Genomic DNA, 18292 nt, shown 5'->3' with positions numbered 1-18292 from the left:
TTGACTTGTTTTGACAATGAAAATGAAAATACATGCCCAGAGACTGAATTGAACAGGATGGTCAGAGATGGAAATAGTAGAAGAAAGAGATAAAAATATGTTGCATTTAAAGAAGAAAATTAAATGGGAGAATAAGAGTAGGCTCAGTAATTTATTTAGCGTCTTCATTTAGGAAATTTTGATTGTTATCATCTCTTTCTCTTATTTCAAAGCATTTTCAGATAAATTTTCTTACAGACCCAGTAACATTATAATTTTGGCATAATATTTGCATTTCTGTTTTATAGAAGGGTATTCTGCATCTCTGATAGGCTGATGAACTTTCCCAAGGACACAAAGATAATCAATTGCAGTTCCCGATAGAATCTAGGTCATGAGCCTCAGGCTGTTAAACCAGAGTCTCTTTCTCAGTAATGTGTACAAAGTTTTAAAGAGTTTTTATCAAAAGCATCTGCATATTCATATAGGAAAGATAATTTCATTTCACACTTTCAATTTTTCTCCACTCTAATGTTGCAATATATGGATTAGTATTTGAAAACACCATGACAAAAAACAAATTTAGCCTTGGAGATGATTTCTGAACCTGTGAAAAAACAGGTAAAGTTGAAAAAAAATATTTATAACAACGATTAGTACCTTCATTCTTAGTAAGGTCTATTTAAAAAATGATTCAATTACGGAAATGTAAATTTTGTGATGTTAATTGTGTCATATTATATGTATATATATATGATATATATCAATGTGGACTGGAACGATAACACAGTGGTAGGGAGTTTGCCTTGCATGGGGCCGGCCCATGTTTGATTCCTCCACCCCTCTTGGAGAGCCCGGCAAGCTACCGAGAATATCTCGCCCGTACGGCAGAGCCTGGCAAACTACCCATGGTGTATTCAATATTCGAAAAACAGTGACAATAAGTCTCACAATCAGACGTTACTGGTGCCCACTAGAGCAGATTGATGAGCAACGGGATGACAGTAACAGTAACAGTGATATATCAATATATATACAGATTTTGTGCCATACCTGGCAGTGCTCAGAACACACTCCTGATTCTTTGCTCAGGGATCACTCCTGGTAGTACTTAGGGTGCTGGGAACTGAACTGGGGTTAGCTGTATGCAAGACAAGTACCATAACCCCTGAACTATCTCTACTGACCCAAGATCATATTTTAAACTAATAAGAATTTTTAAGTCATTAAACAGTGACTTATTTGCACCCAGGTCATCTATATGAATTCACCTATGTAATAATGAATGTGAAATTTGTTACCATAAAAACAACACAAGTCAAATTAGGCAAAAGGAATAAAAAAAGTTACACACTGCAACACAATCACTACTTGAAGTTTTATCATTCTATAATAGAAGTAAAAGTGGGGAGGTACTATAGTACTATACTATAGTAAGGACGACAAAGCATTTTGCTACCAATTTATACTGCAGTAAATATGATTTTTTAAAATAGCAAGAGATCATGAATTTTTGGTGTTAAGCATGAAAATAATCTTATCAAGGTTATTACCTTTAACAAGAAATATGACTTCTGTCTGCAAAGATGATGTCTGCAAAGAAAGTCATCCAAGTTTGCTTGCTATTAACCATTAGGCTCTTTGAATGACAAAACTACTCTTTAATATAGATTTGTGTCTTGGTTCAAAGATTTAATTTTCTATCTTCATTATCTTTTCTTGGAAACTTAGCGGTAACAAAGAGAGTGCAAACAGCTGTATTTTTGCTCTTAGAGATATAGCACATGCCCATTTTTCTTAATTATTGCTGTCATTTCACCCACAACACTAGTTGTTGGGATGGGGGAGGGAGACTGATAGGAAAAAATAGCTTCTTGACAGATTTTCTTTTATACTTTTTTTCCAGTAGTTTATAGAATGATCAGTGCAGTGCTCAGAATAATTAAGAAAAATACACTTATTACAGCGTTATCATTTGAAAAGTAATTTATCTCTAAATTCAAATGTGTGATTTTGGATTGGCGGTGGTGTTGGTGGAGTGTATGGGTATGTATCAAGGCACATTAGCACTACAGATGTTTTAAAAAAATCCTCAAACTATGTATTTAACTAATTTTTAAGATACTCAATGACTGTTGTTATATTTTGAAGTGCTATTCATTTCTTCTCACGTAGAAGAGATAACAGTATCCCAGTGGATAAAATTCATGCACATTTTACTTGCAGGATTAAATGAAAAGAATAAGAGGGAATAAGAAGGGAAAATAATTTATTTTATTTCTATTGTAGATTTTTCTCTAGATGTGAATTAACACTAGACTGATGCTGAAATCTTTAGTGGGAGAAAATATCAAATTTTGTGTTATTCCATTACCTAACCAGCAAGACTGAAAGAAGTTGTTTATTAAATAGAATAATTTTTTACTTAAAAAAATTCGGGTAAGAGGCACTCATGGAATATATTTTTATCAGGATAATATATGTTTTAATACTGCCATTTGTTTTGGTTTATTTTACTGTTGTTTCATGATTTAATATATAGATTGGTTCACTAATCCATAAATTCTTCTGATCCCCAAATGAACTCAGAATGTCTATATATTTTTGAAAATAATAAGACATATATAATTTGACTCTTTTCCTTTTAATTAATAGTTACGTTCTATCTTAAGCAAATAATCAATTTTAGGAAATGTTTATGTATGCTCTATAAGTGACACATATTTGTCCATGATCTCTGTGATATATTTAATTCACATCACATCTTTATTTTGTGGTTGCTTCTGACTGGTTGCCTTAAAATTAAACTCTTAGTATTGCAGTGGCCAAACAGAAGGGATGACTCAGAATAACAACAGCAAAGAGGACTTCAATCAAACTTTGAAGTCAAGTGAAAAAACCAATGGAGGAGATGATATCATAGAAACGGTGAGATCTTTTCACACTAGTTAATAGAGGACCTAGCAAAATCCTTTCCAGTCAGTGAAGATAAAATGCTCCCTACCTTTCATCTGTGTCTAAATTTGTCAAATTTTAAATTAGTGAATGTAGTTGACATAGTCTTTAATATTTATTAAACATTTAACATAAATAATGGGCATATATGTTTATATTTTGTTATATATGTATATATATATAGTCTCAACATTAAATATATTTTTAACATTTAGGTAAGAAAATATATATACAAATACACAAAAAGAGGTATGTATATCTTTGTAGATGAATAGTAAAAAATTTGTGATCTTCTCTTTATTTCTTAGATATTTATATTTATAAAAAAGATAATGTTTCTAGTTAAAACATATCACTCCTGTTTTCTCACTTATTTGTATTTGGCAAAGTAATGATGCCCTATTGGAAAATAATGCATTACAAATACTCAAAGACAATCCCACAACTACTAAACCTTACTGTTTTTAACAATTAAATAGCTATTGATTTTATAAAGTTTAACTGAGTTAATGCTAACTCAATCTTTAGTCATTTGTTGATTTTATTTGAACAAATCATTTAATCTTTATCTAACAGGGTTTTAGTATGACATCAAAAATATTGATATTTATCCTCTTGTATGCTTCTGTAAGAATTAAATTAGGTGTTTGTGAAGTCTCATGTAGTGGTGCAAGAGAAAATATTTGATCTTCATGGATAGTTTCAATCAAGTTAAGATCTTGCCTGGCTTTTATCTACTGTTTACTTTTTCAATTGACATAAGCGGGTGATATAGAGGGATACACAGATGTTTATGACTGTTCATGGCAAAGTTAAACGGTTGGAATCACTTATGTAAACTACTTGAGACTTATGCAAATATGGTATTTAAGAGATCTCAACTGATAAGGCCACTATTGTGCTTTGAAAATTATTAAAAGGCAAGAAAGAGACATAATGCTCAGCACATGAATAGTATGTAAATTTCTCTGAATCAGAAAATGACAAATAAAGTTTGCTAGTTTATGGATTTAATAATATTTAGAGTGTTCAGAATAATACATTGAGAACTTTATGGCTTATGCATTGGGTTAAGCAATGGATAAATATTTTTCTTATTTGATATAGAAGCATTTTAAAGTAATATAAGTGAAAGAAGAATATCAAGGTTAAAATATTGCAGATTAGTAAATTCAGATTTGAAATCTATAAAAAAGGCTCTTTTAGAGAATTTAGTATGGAACTAATTTTTTTATGTTATATAATTTGTTTCTCAGTAGCTTGGTGGGCTCTCTGAGAGGGGCGGAGGAATCGAACCCGGCTCGGCCGAGTGCAAGGTGAATGCTTTCCCGGATGCACTATTGCTCTCAGGGCAGAGCCTGCCAAGCTACCCGATATGCCAAAAACAGTAACAACGAGTCTCATGATGGAGATGTGACTGGTGCCCTCTCAAGCAAATCGACGAGCAAAGGGATGACAGTGACAGTGACAGTGACAGATATAATTTGTTATAGAGAATGGAAAATGGGAAAACATCATAGATTTCACTTAAAAAAATTCACAGTATAATCCAACTAGCAAGTGAAGGTTTAAATTGATCGTAGGATTATGATTGCCATATTTTAATAGCCACATCAGCAGTTTTTTTCAGAGTCTGGGAAGGAATGAAGTTTTTCTTTCATATTGTTATGTTAAGACTCATTTTCAAAAATCAAAATACTAACTCGATTGAAAATCATGATGAAGAAGGCCTTTCTCTCCAAAGCGGTAGCTCATGATCATTATCTGTATGACATTTCTGTTAAACAGGCCAAAGTGTTTGTAAATAATTTATCTACCGTATGTGAGAAAGTTTGGACCCTGGGACTCCATCAGACGTTTCTGTTAATGCTAATAATTGGAAGATGGCTTTTACCCATTGGAGGTGGGATCACTCGGGACCAACTGTCTCAACTTCTCCTTATGTTTGTGGGGACAGCTGCAGACATACTGGAATTCACAAGTGAGACCCTGGAAGAACAAAATGTGAGGTAATTCAGCCTTGAAATGTAAAGACCTTGTCTAAGTGAAGCCCATGGAAGTATTTCTTTGGTCTATCATTTATAGCCTAGATGAATTAGATGGGATTGTCTGTATATTATAGGTCCAATGCTAGAATTATATGGAATCAGGGGGCTGCTCAACAGCACAGCAGGTAGGGTGTTTGCCTTACATACAGTCAACTGGTTTGATCCCCGGGACCCCATATGGTCCTCAAAGTCTGCCAGGATTTAACCAAGGAATAAACCCTGAGCACCTCTGGGTGTGACTCCGAAACAAACAAAAAGTGAATTATATGGAATTTGATGCTGCTGTTCAGATGCATGTTATTTATCTATGTACAAATACACATATATGCATATACATAGGGAATTTCTAATAGAGATAAAGGACACAAATTTTTAAAAAAGTTTTATTATTGTGGAGTCACACCAAGTGATGCTAAGTGAGCTCTGAGGGCCAGACCTTGCAGAAGACTAGGGCCCATGCTGGACTGGGGATAAAATAAACTGCCTCACACATGCAAAGCACTTGTTCTACTCTTGAATCACATGCCTGCACAACCCCCATCTCTATCTAATATTTTATGGCTGGAACCAAAGAACTCTACGCGCTTACTTGATCATATATTCAGTGGGCCCATGCTTATCTGAAAACCTCCTGGACTCAAAATGACCATCCCCACCCTTTGTATTACATTCTGAAATATTCAGGAATATAAGCCAATAATTATCTCTTCTACAGAGGAGCCCTGTTATAACTCTAAGGAAGCAGCTAGAGGAAAAGCTGAAGAAATCTCTCTCCTGTCTGGCTAGAAATTTATATTCCTTGATGTGAAAGGTAGACAGGGTGGGTAAGGTTTAATTTTACTAAATTTTACTTTTAGCCAGTTTCGTTCAAAGCGCCCAAAGGCTTTCTGGAGTAGATGCCTATAAATTAAAACTTATTGAGTTGGTACTTTTATTTTTGCCACAAGCAAATAAACTCAGAATCCATGATCACATCTGTTTATGGAACTACTTTCTTACCATTAGGGATTTAAGTCTCAGTGCCTAAATGTACTTTCAGCTTGGGTTGTTTTGCACTGTGCTATAAAAATAAATTGCACCAAGGCTGGCTTTTAATGATACAGTTTACTTTATGCTGTGTTTATTGAACAATGAAACATAAAGCTGAGCAGAATACTCCAACTTACTGAGTAAACTAACATCGAAATTAGAGCGCAAAGTATGTAACAATAGAATAACCTTCTATATTTAAGCTCATTTTTTATTCTTTTGATGCAATCACACATGATGTTTTTTCTTTACTTCTCTCTATGCTTATATATGGAAATAAAGTGTATTTTAGTTATATATTTTATTACTTATACTTTTGCTGCATTCAAAAATTCTAGTTTAGTAAACTTTTTGAGTTTCTATACATATATAATGTAATCTTCAATTAGCAACAGATTTCTTTATTTTTATTTAGATAACATTTTTTCTTGCCTAATCGCTCTGGCTAGGATTTTCAAAATCATAGTTAATATGACAAATAATAATGGTGAGAGTGAGTATGTCTCAGACTTCATGTACTTATCTGAAATTATTCTAGCATTTTATGGATGTGTTATTTGATTAGTTATTTGACTTTGGTTGATTCCCATGGTTCTGAATTGGATGTTTTTGACAACTTATTTATCCAGTATTATATAATTTTGCTAGAGAGGGGATTTTCTGGCGTTTTTATTATTCTCTAGCCACTCTTCAAAAATTTTAACAAGTTTCATATCAATGTCATTTCCAAGAAGAGTTAATTCTTTATATGCTTCTTGAAAATTATTCTTTGCAGCCTTTTAAAAAAATAGATAATTTATTTTTAAAAAAGAGTATATGGGGTCAGAGTGATAGTAAGCCGGTGGGGCATTTGCTTTGCATGCAGCTGACCTGGGTTTGATTCCCAGCATCCCATATGGACCCGAAGCACCGCCAGGAGCAATTCCTGAGTGCAGAGCCAGTAGTAACCCCTGAGCATCGCTGGGTGTAACCCAAAAAGCAAAAAAAAAAAAGTGTGTACACATAACAACACCAATATTTTATTCTGAGCATTTTATTGTACATAGGAGACTTTTTCTATGTTCACATTGTTTTTATTGATGTCTTTTGCTTGGTGAAATATTTATTTCAAGAAATATATTATTATGCTAATTTTATCTTTTCTTCTGTTTTGTTTTGGGGGGCAACACTAGGCAGTTCTCAGAAATTGGGGCTGGAGCGATACTACAGCGGGTAGGGCGTTTGCCTTGCACGCAGCCGACCCGGGTTCTAATCCCAGCATCCCATATGGTCCCCTGAGCACCGCCAGGGGTAATTCCTGAGTGCAGAGCCAGGAGTAACCCCTGTGCATCACCGGGTGTGACCCAAAAACCAAAAAAAAAAGAAAAAAGAAAAAAGAAATTACTTCTGGCTCTTCTCAGGGATCACTCAGTGATTTGGGGAGACACACGGGGTGCCAGGATAGACCCCAGGTCAACCACATATAAGACAAACACCTCACCTGATGTAGTATCTCTCCAGCCCCATAATTTTCCTGTATCTTTCACCTTTATCTTCTCCACAGAAGTTTTTTATATTGCTTTTCAGAATGAATTCTATCTAATGTTTATCTCATCCCAAGCAATATTTATACCTGCCAAATGTTAAGCAAATTAACAATGTATGGTTTGATTTCATTTTAAAATAAGATTTTCTTCATTTACCACTAATTTATAATGTTTGCAATGTTATATAAGTTTCAAGAGTACTGGGGCTGAGCGATAACCCAGTGAGTAGGGCGTTTGCCTTGCATGCAGCCCACCCAGGTTTGATTCCCAGCATCCCATATGGTCCCCTGAGCACCGCCAGGAGTAATTCTTGAGTGCAAAGCCAGGAGTAACCCCTGACCATCTCTGGATGTAACCCAAAAAGAAAAAAAAAGTTTCAAGAGTACAGTCATGTTCCTTGATATTTGTAGAAATTTCATTATGTCTACCATCAAAGTTTGAGTGCCATTCATGCACTGACCTCCTCTACCATTCCTCTCAACCAGTTGTCCTTGCTTACCTTCTCTCCTAAGTTAATAATTATTTTTATTGTTCCTTTAGGTTTTTTAAATTTTATTTCACACATGTGAGAAATCATAATCTCTTTGTACATGATAACCCAGCTGATTTTGTGCTGCTGATCTGCCAAATGCTAGTATTCTAGTCTCTGTTTTCTGAGTAGAAAAGTAACATATTTACTAGTATAATTCTCAAGGTCTTTTGTCTTTTTATGCAGAGTCCATTGTGTACTTACATGTTTCCCCGTTTATTTTTATAAAGATAGTTTCAATTATAAAAAATGTAAAAATGTATGTTCACATCATCATAATAAAATTGTTCCTATTCCTCTTACTTGTAGTAATTTTACTATTACTATTACTCCTTGTACTTCAAGTAGTTTTACTATTACTTCTGGCAGTTTTACTTGTTTCTAGTAGTTTTACTATTACTACTACATAATGTATACCATTTATTTGTGTTCCAAACACTTATTTTTAAACATTTTTATTCAATATCCTTGATTTACAAAATTACAGATAGTTGCATTTTAGGAATATAGTAATTCAACACCAGGGTCAACATCCCTCCACCAGAGTTCCCGGATTCCCTCCACATCTCGAGCCCCACTCCACCTGGCAGGCACGTCACAAAGCTCCAGTGTTGCCGTTTAGATCTCATGCTTTCAGTTCTGTGAATCTGTGTCTGGGGCATAGGGCCATACTCCTCATTCGTATCACTAATGTAACTGAAGCCCTGATGCCTGCTAACCCTTTTACTTCTTGTTCTCTTTCCCCTCCCCTCAATATTTTTTCCTTCTCCGTCTGTTTCATCTCTAAACACTGGCACCAAGAATGATGTAAGCATCTCCCTTTTACTAGAATACATTTCCTCATCCCATATTCTGTGCTGCACAGATACGTGAGATCATCTTGTCAAACACGTCTTTTTATTAGTTGTTACTAAAGTGTTTGTGATTAGAGTTAATTGTGTTTAGGTATTCCTGCAATAGTACATAAGGCAAACTATCAACATTACTATTTTAATTCTGATAATAAACAAGAACATTGATAAAGTGAAATTCTATATGTTCATATGCGTTTTATTAATTGTCCATAATTCAATCAACTGTCAATCAACTGTTATAAGAATTTTATGTTTCACATATTTAGAATAAAATCTAATCAGTATTATTATTATATCCTCCTATTGTATGTGAGTAAATTATACAGATGTTACATTACCAATCAGTATTTGAATAGCTTGTTAATGACTGATCTGGGACAGGAAACCCATCTCTGATAAAGTTGGAAGCTAGTAGTTTAACAATGGAAATCTAACCCCCACTTCTCATTGGTTTCTTATCCCTTGCTGACAAATTGCTCATGAATATTTGGTGGAAGTAGCTTGGGATTAGAAGAAACTTCAAAAGTAACTAAAGTTACTATCTATTAAAATATACATTCATATCTTTTGTGGAATCCTTTCTAAAATTCATTTTACTAAGTTTTTCCCAGATGGTCTGAAAAGTTTTACTAATAGAAAATATACTCATCATAGAAAAAAATCACTCTAATTTGAATTAAAAGATAGTTTTCACTATTTTGATGAAATTTGGCTTACAAATAAAATTATTTGAGGGGCTGGAGCAATAGCACAGAGGGTAGGGTATTTGCCTTACACGCGGCCAATCTGGGTTTGGTTCCCAGTATCCCATATGGTCCCCTGAGCACCGCCAGGGGTAATTCCTGAGTGCAGAGCCAAGAGTTAACCCTGTGCATCGCCGGGAGTGACCCCTGTACATTGCCAGGTGTGACCCAAAAAAGCAAAAAAAAAAAAAAAACCAGATAAAATTATTTGAGCCTCAATTGCCTCTTTTGACAAGAAATCATTTTAATTCTCTTCTCATCTGATAGGTAAAATATGTGACATGAAATAACAGTTTTAAGACACAATGTCCATTTTTTTCCCAAGGCTGGAGCGATAGCACAGCAGGTAGGGCATTTGCCTTGCAAATGGCTTAACCGATTTCCACTCTTCCGTCCCTCTCAGAGAGCCTGGCAAGCTACCGAGAGTATCTCCCTGGCACGGCAGAGCCTGGCAAGATATCTATGGCATATTTTATTTTTATTTTTTTTATTTATTTATTTTTTGCTTTTTGGGTCACACCCGGCGATGCACAGGGGTTGCTCCTGGCTCTGCACTCAGGAATTACCCCTGGCGGTGCTCAGGGGACCATATGGGATGCTGGGAATCGAACCCGGGTCGGCCGCGAGCAAGGCAAGTGCCCTACCCGCTGTGCTATCGCTCCAGCCCCTCCCTCTATGGCATATTTTATGTGCCAAAAACAGTAACAACAAGTCTCACAATGGAGACATTACTGGTGCCTGCTTGAGCAAATAGATGAGCAACGGGATGACAGTGACAATGACAGTCTCCAGTTTTGAGTTTCTTGAATTATCTCAGTATAAGAGCTCTGAGATTTTATAATACTAATCTCTTTTTTTTAATTGAATAATGTTCTTCTCTAATTTTAATTACAACAAACTATATTGCTGATATACTCTGAATACTGTAGATAAAATGGTGCTAAAACTTGCCATTTAATTAATGAAAGTAGTATATACTATAATGGTTGAAAGGATAGATGCTAAAATCTGATATCTAGTTTTGTTTTTTTCTCACAATGCTACCACCTCATTACTTTGGACATACCTTTTTATTTCTCTAATCTGCGAAGCTGGAGAGATAACTGGTAAGGTCCTTGCCTTGCACATAGACTGCCTGATTCCATCCCCGGTTGATGCATGTGGTTCCCCAATCAATCACAACAGTAATCTCTCAGTGCAGAGCTGGGAGTAAGCCCTGCTACAGCCAGGTATGACCCCCAAATAGAAACAAACTAAAAAACAAAAATACTCTGTTTCTTAGTCTATTTCCCTGAGTAAACAGGGGTTAAGAAAACATGGGCTACTTGGTAAAGTTGCTATGATGATTCAGTATAATCATAGAATTAAACATTGAAGAACAAAAGCTAAGAAACCGCAGAAAAATAATCATTTTTAAAAGTGGGTCCTAGAGCCTGAGCGACAGCACAGTGGGGAGAGCATTTGCCTTTGATACATCTGGCCCTGGTTCCATTCCCAGCATTGCATATGGTTCCCTGAGCACCACCAGAACTAATTCCTGAGTGCAGAGCCAGGAATAACCCCTGAGCATTGATGGGAGTGGCAAAAAAGAAAAAAAAATGGGCCCTTTTTGAAGGTCCACTCTACATGACATTGACATTATAAACAGAGAAAAGTTACTGACTATATACCTGAGCCATTTTCACTTATTGGGTTTTTATGCATCTTGTCAAGCAATCTCTCATTTGGAAGACCATAGTTATGTTACACTGGGGACTAATAATTGAATAATAATGAGGGAAAATCCTTGAGCCTTTTTAAAATGACAGCAACCATAAAGTTTTCCTTGTTATCCTCTTATTTTGTGTTAAACAGTTATATTCTTTGGAGATCTGATTTTGCCTTCCACATAGTACTGATTTTCCACGCAAGACAGAGGTCATAGTGCATTTTAAGTTACTCTCTGTTGATACTGGCAACCAAATCTTTGGTGAAATGTGGAATAGAAAACAAAAACAGAGCCAGCAAGCTAGCCATTAGAGAACTCCATCTAGGGAGTTATTTACACAGTTGGGACTCTACCTAACAATACTCAATAACCAGAACATTTCTTGATGTTGTTCATACAAATGTTTTAAAATAAATCTTATTTAATACATAAATGTATACTATTAATTTGCATATCATTACCTGCCTGGTGATCTTAACTCTATTTAAAAGAGGAAATAATCTTGTGCATGCAATTATTCTCAGGAGAGCTGTACTGATTTCTATAATTACAGTCATCTTCAATAAGGGCCTTCTGAAGTCTTTTGAAAAATTGCTTATATAATCTAAGAAGAAATTTATAATAAATGTGCTTTTGTAGTTTAACATAATTTGCAGTTTGAAATTTGACACTCTTATTCTTATTTGTTGCCAACTTTTTTGCCAAGACAAATAATACTGGCTTTAGAAGTGTCATTTACAAATTCCTTCAGTGTTTTGGGGTCTATTTTGAGGGACCTCATACTTAGAGCATTTAAAGTTATCTCTCACCTCATATGTTTTGATTTCAATTACACTTCCCTCATGCATTTCTATTATTTTCCTTTCTGAAATCTGAAAATCCTCCTTAACAATGAAGTTGACAATGATACTATTATACCACTAACCTTAAATTAATAGTTACCGTTGTGATTTTGCTTTGAAAAATGAGTTTAATATTTCTTTAATATCCTTTGCATTTTATAGCCTCTATTCTTTATGACTTTGGTCTTCAAAACCATTATCCCAAGTTGATGATGTTTGTGTGTTTGCTAAGTATGGTTTCTTCTTTTGGACATTCAACAATTACTTTCACAAATATATACTGAGTTCTATTTTCATCAGGCCCTGGTCTAGACTCTGCAGATATAGTGATAAATGAAACAACTATATATCTTGCATTATATCTTAGTTTCATATATTTATTTATTTATTTATTTATTTGACTTTTTATTTGACTTTTTGGGTTTCACACTTAGGGGTTACTCCTGGCTCTACACTCAGGAATCACTCCTGGCAGTGCTGGGGAATTGTATGGGATGCTGGAGATCAAAGCTGGGTTGGCCATGTGCATGCAAGTGTCCTACCCACTCTACTATCACTCCAGCCCCTCTGAGAATTTTTAAAAATTAGACCATCCTTGATCTTAGAGTACAAGAAGAAGGACATGAACAGAAAGAAATTGAGGAGGAAAACAAAAAAGAGGTGATGGGAAGTAACAGGGACAGAGGGCTTGGGAGGGGCAGGGGTCTCAAGCTCACAGATGAAGCAGAGGTGTTTTATATCTATATATCTAAGTCACAGGGCCATGACACTGAAATCAGGAGATTAAATCAACAAAAATCAAACTTAAAAATGTGCCTGTCAAGGAGATCGGCCGGGATTGTCAGGCAGGCTGGGGGTATGGAAGAGAACCTGGGGATACTGTTGGAGGGAAGGTGACACTGATGGTGATTGGTCCTGGGACATTACGTACCTGAAACCCAATAATTATAAATAACTTTATAAATCATGGTGCTTTAATAAATTTTTAATTAAAATCTTGGGCTATTAAGAACCGTTTTCACATTTTTCCTTGCAAGTTAATGTCAGTATTCCATAATATTTTTATGATTTTGACCAGCTACAAACAGCAATGGAAATGAGAGGTAACTAACTCACACAGATGGTTGTGCAAGTTGAAGTTGAGTTTTAAGTCTCATTTTCTTATATATTTTTTGTTTTTGTCTCATAAAAAGATAGCAGTGAACTACACCCAGTAGTTCTGGCCATGCACTCAGTGATCACTCTACTTGAGGCTTAGGAAACTATATTTAATGCTGGGGCCTGATCACAGCTCTACTGTGTGCAAAGCAAGTACATAACCAGCTATGCTATCTCTCTACCCCTGGTATTTTGTATCTGGATTTTATTATTTTTTTTCTTGCTTTTTGTACTACAAACTTCTGTGTCATCATCCCATTACAGTCATACATGGAGTTTAGTTGAATTTTCTATTTAATTTTACAAAGATATTTTGACAACTCTTGTGTTTTATTAGGGAGATTCATATGTGAATGGGAAAAAAAAACTTTATAAAAATAATATTTTTATTACTAATTTTCTCTCCATTCTAGGAATAGTCCTGCACTAGTCTATGCAATCCTTGTTATATGGACCTGGAGTATGCTGCAGTTTCCACTTGACCTAGCAGGTATGTTGTTATTTGTTTAAAGATACATAAAATTGAAATTCTTTATAAAATGTATTAATGCTGTGTAGACATTTAAAAGATTTATCAGTTTTATCACCTTTTGATCTCCGTGTTAGCTCCAGTTCAGCATAGAAGTGTACTGAAATTTAGAAAAGGCTTAAACAGATCTACTCTGGTCACAGAGAATCAAATAGTGGTATGGTTATGTGTAGTTTTACATTTCCTTTAGACAGTGGTTTCATTGCTTATGGTTTGCAAAACCTGCAAATTAATTAATACATCTGTGCCTCAAATTTTTTATCCATGAAATGTGGATGATAACTACAATAGCTATAGTAGAGGGTACTTGTGATGTGTAAATAAATTAGTTTTAAATTGCTTAGCAAAGGATTGCAGATATGTGAATATTATCTCTTGATGTATTAAGAAAACGCTTGTAAGAGACATAGTACAGTGGTTAGGGTGATTGCCTTATATCTGGCTAACCCAAATTCCATCTCTGGTACTTCATAAAGGTTCTCTGAGCTCCATCAAGAGAGATCCCTGAGCCAGACAGATAGCACAATGGGGGAGGGTGTTTGCTTTATACATGGCTGACTCAGATTCAATCCTCAGCATCTCATATGGTGCCCTAGGAGAACTTCTGAGTTCAGAGCCAGGAGTAACCTCTGATCATCTCCAGGTGTTACCCAAAACTAAAACCAAAAGAACAAAAAAGAGTGATCCCTCAGCACAGAGCCAGAAGTAAGCGCTCAGTACCATCAGGTGTGACCCGCCAAAAAAAAAGTAAAAGAAAAAATCTACTTTCATTCTGTTTTTAGATTAACTGTTTAGATTAACTGTTCTGTTATAAAAACAGTTTCAGAACAACAGGAAAAATTTAAATTTTCCTAGTTCGGACTTGTGGTATCCCAGTGATATATCCTTTAAAAGACACAAACTCCTAAGATGTTGCAATAGGTAAATTATCTCCCAGGCATTTTGAATTAAGAAGGGTCTGGGTCTGCATTGTGCACCCTGGCACCCAGTTATCACATGTGGCTATTTAAATTCAAATTTAACTAAAGTTGAAATTAAAAGCTCAATTCTATAGAAAATAAAATTTAAAAGAAAATGAATTTATTTTTTTTTTAAAGCTCAATTCTTTGGCCATACTAGGCACATTTTAAGTCTTAAACTGCCACATGTGGCCCCTGTATTAGACAACAATGATAAAGAACATTTTTACCATCCCAGAGAGTATATTGGACAACATTGATCTGAAGTCATCCCATAACCATTAGAGAACGCTGCTGTTTTAAGCTGGGAATGCTCTTGGATGCCAGGTCACTCTGTAATAATTTTAGGATACAATAAATACATTTACTTTAAGTGAGGTTTCATTTTTTTCCACAACACCCAAACTTTTGATATCACAACTAGAATTAATACTACAAATAGATAGTTTTTTGATTTTCGTTCTGTCACTTTGAGAGGCACTGATTTAAAATCACTTCCCCCTTAGCATCCACCTTCTGAAACAAATTGTCAGCAAAATATGAAATTTATGCTAATGAAATGCACGTATTTTGTTGTGGTGTTCCCAAAAAGTTATTCTAAACTCACTGACCAGCTTATGTCTTTTGACATAATATTAGCACCAATACTTTTGATGCTGAATAATACTTGTAGAGGGCCTCTGGGATCCAAGTCCTCACACAAATTTCTGAGAAAAGGCTATTGAATTTATATTGAGTTTTCTTTTCTTATTTACACTGATGATCCACACCCTCCCATATCTTGTGGTTTACAGCTTGGTAAGAAATTTTTTATTTAAGAAAAAAATTGTAAACTTTCAGGGGTGATAATGTTATGCAGCTGTTTGAAAACCAAAGACCAAATGTTACTTCTGACTCAATCACTATTGTATTTTCCAACAAAACAGTGCATTATGTTCACACATATCAAAGCCACTTCGTAATATTTGCAGGCTCCAGTACATGAAGGAATTCTTTGTTTGAAAACTCCAAATGGAAGTCTTCATTATTTTAGAAAGATTATTTTCTGTCCTTGACCTTGAATTAAATTTACATTTCAGGAATTAAAACAAAAAAGTTAATCTGTTGATTGGACTGCCTTTTGTTCAGCTGGAAAATTAGTAATTAGACCCAGTCTTTTTTATAAACTGTGAAACAAAGCCATATGAAATTGGACAAAATAAAAAAACAATGGTGTTTATCTGGACATTTTTCTTCCTACAATTAGAAAAGTGTGTTTAACATGAATGAAATTTGATTTTGAATATAAGCACCAAGTTTTCTCAGGACACATTTATACATATGCGGAAGTGATATAATCAGCATTAGGCAAATCAGGTAGAGAATATAAAAGAATCTGAGCCAGACATACTCTGTTCCATATCGCAGACATAGCTGTCAGGTAAGCCATTCATTATTCCATGGGAACAAAGAATGTGAGAGCAGAGAGGATTCTGAAATATTCTAATGGAAGCAAAAAGAGTCCAGTGAAAACTGGTTTTCTCTTACAGACACCATTGTTTCACGTGTTTGCAAAGGAGGAAACTGAGGCCCAGGCAGATTAAGTAACTTGGCCAGCATCTTCCTTCTAGAAAACGAGAGTGAGTGTGGAGAGTCAGCTGGGGGCACTCTACTATCCCCGCCTCTGCACAATCAGACCACAGACACGATGATTTTCTTTTTTCTGTATTCTCTCTAGCCTCCTTAGTTGTGCTTTGCACTTTGTACTAGGAAATTTGAACTTTTTTATGAGAATGGAAACTAGGAGACTAGTTTCTTTGGTGTTTTGTTGAAATGATAACAGATATCCAATTTTAATGTGGAATGACTACCTGTATTCAATAGCAGGGTTGTCTGACCTTTTTATTCCCAGAATTAAACTAGAGAATCACTCCTAATTATCAACGAGCACAGCACCCTTTGTGGAAGACTTGTCCCTGTGTCATTCTGCTATCTCTAACTTTTTAGAGAGACTTAACTTGTCTGTTTCGTGTTTTCAGTACAGCATGTCATATGCCCCTTATCTGTGACGGCCAAGGGCTTCCCGAGCAAGTTCTTTTGCCAATATAGTGCTGACCTCTGGAATATTGGCATCAGCATCTTCATACAAGATGGCCCCTTTCTTGCCGTGCGTCTCCTACTGATGACCTACTTCAAAGTGATAAATCAGATGCTGGTTTTCTTTGCGGCAAAGAATTTCCTGGTGGTGGTTTTACAGCTTTACCGCTTGGTGGTGCTGGCCCTGGGTGCCCGAGCTTCCTTGCAAAATCAACCAAAAGGCCTGAAAGAGGAGCAGAGCTGCCTACGCGGACGATCTGAGAGTGATGCTTCGCCTGGAGACTTGGAGAGTAATTCGAAGGAAGGCTTGGCTATTCCGTTGCAGGCTTCACCGGTGATCTCTGATGACTCTCATGCCATACCATAGTTATTGAATGATGGCAGCATCCGACTAGAATGTTTGACCTTTGAGTTCATTTTAAGGACCAAAACCTACTCCCCCAGCCCCCACCCTATGCCTTAAAAAATGGTGCATAACAATTTTCAAAAGAAAAGCACACAAAGTGACCTTAAATGAAAACCAAAAAAAAATTTTTTTTTCACTTGAATAGAAGGAACTTTGACTATTATCCAACACTACAACTTATATATGATGGTAGCATATGTTGAACTGTTGGGAAAGCTACCAACAGGGTTACAGTGACATGACCTTAAAAGATTTAGCGCAGACAAACTGTCGTCGCTATTACCTGAAAATAGAGAAGCTTTGAACTGCGGCTCCATTGTCAAACTATCTCGTCTGATCTTTTCTGCAATGTCCCTTTGACATTAAAAAAAAAAGAAGTGTACTGCATTCAGTGAATGCAGAACAAATGAAGGGAACAGTGCCTTTAAAATTACCTCATTGTGAGCTGGCAGCAGTGAAAATTTCTGCCCCGCTTCCATAGCATTGAGAGCCCTCTTCATTGCTGCACAGCCCTTCCCGGGAAAATCATTTTTCTGGACTGATGTGATATTCTGTCATGGTGCATATGCTCTTACAGAAATTTTATTGCTTTTGGCTTGGGCACTGCAAAATTCACAGCAAGCCATTTCGGTTACATATCCACTGGTTATGAGGCAGGAAATACTAGTAAAATGTTAGCAAAGTCACTCTTTCCACTCTGAACATGATTTGTGGTATTCGTCAGTATTTTTCTTAACGCCATTTTATTGTGTCCTGTTATGCCAACTCGAATTATGTGGGTTGAAGCTAGGCAGTACTGAAGTGAATAAAGGTGATTGAGGCCCTTTAAGTGTTATCATAGTTTCTGGTGTCTTGTTGTTGCTCCTCTGATCTACCACGGCTGGAGATAGTCTTTGGTCCCAGGAAGATGTTGGTTATGGAGTCTTGACTCAGCCCTACTCAGTCAGATTT

At 35.7% G+C, this 18292-nt stretch overlaps 1 protein-coding gene across 1 annotated transcript in view; it reads left to right on the top strand.

The window, feature by feature from the left end:
• Window positions 1-17437, top strand: part of TMEM26 (transmembrane protein 26) — a 43960-nt gene extending 26523 nt beyond the window's left edge. The window contains exons 3-6 of the mRNA XM_004616530.2: window positions 2794-2907; window positions 4723-4943; window positions 13785-13861; window positions 16878-17437. Coding sequence (XP_004616587.2) covers window positions 2794-2907; window positions 4723-4943; window positions 13785-13861; window positions 16878-17302 — 837 coding nt within the window. The 3' untranslated portion in view covers window positions 17303-17437. The remainder of the gene's footprint in view (window positions 1-2793; window positions 2908-4722; window positions 4944-13784; window positions 13862-16877) is intronic.
• Window positions 17438-18292: the final 855 nt, after the last annotated feature.

The sequence above is a fragment of the Sorex araneus genome, chromosome 5, assembly GCF_027595985.1.
Source record: "Sorex araneus isolate mSorAra2 chromosome 5, mSorAra2.pri, whole genome shotgun sequence".
In the NCBI taxonomy this organism is placed as follows: domain Eukaryota; kingdom Metazoa; phylum Chordata; class Mammalia; order Eulipotyphla; family Soricidae; genus Sorex; species Sorex araneus.
This window is presented reverse-complemented; position numbering and strand designations above follow the sequence as displayed.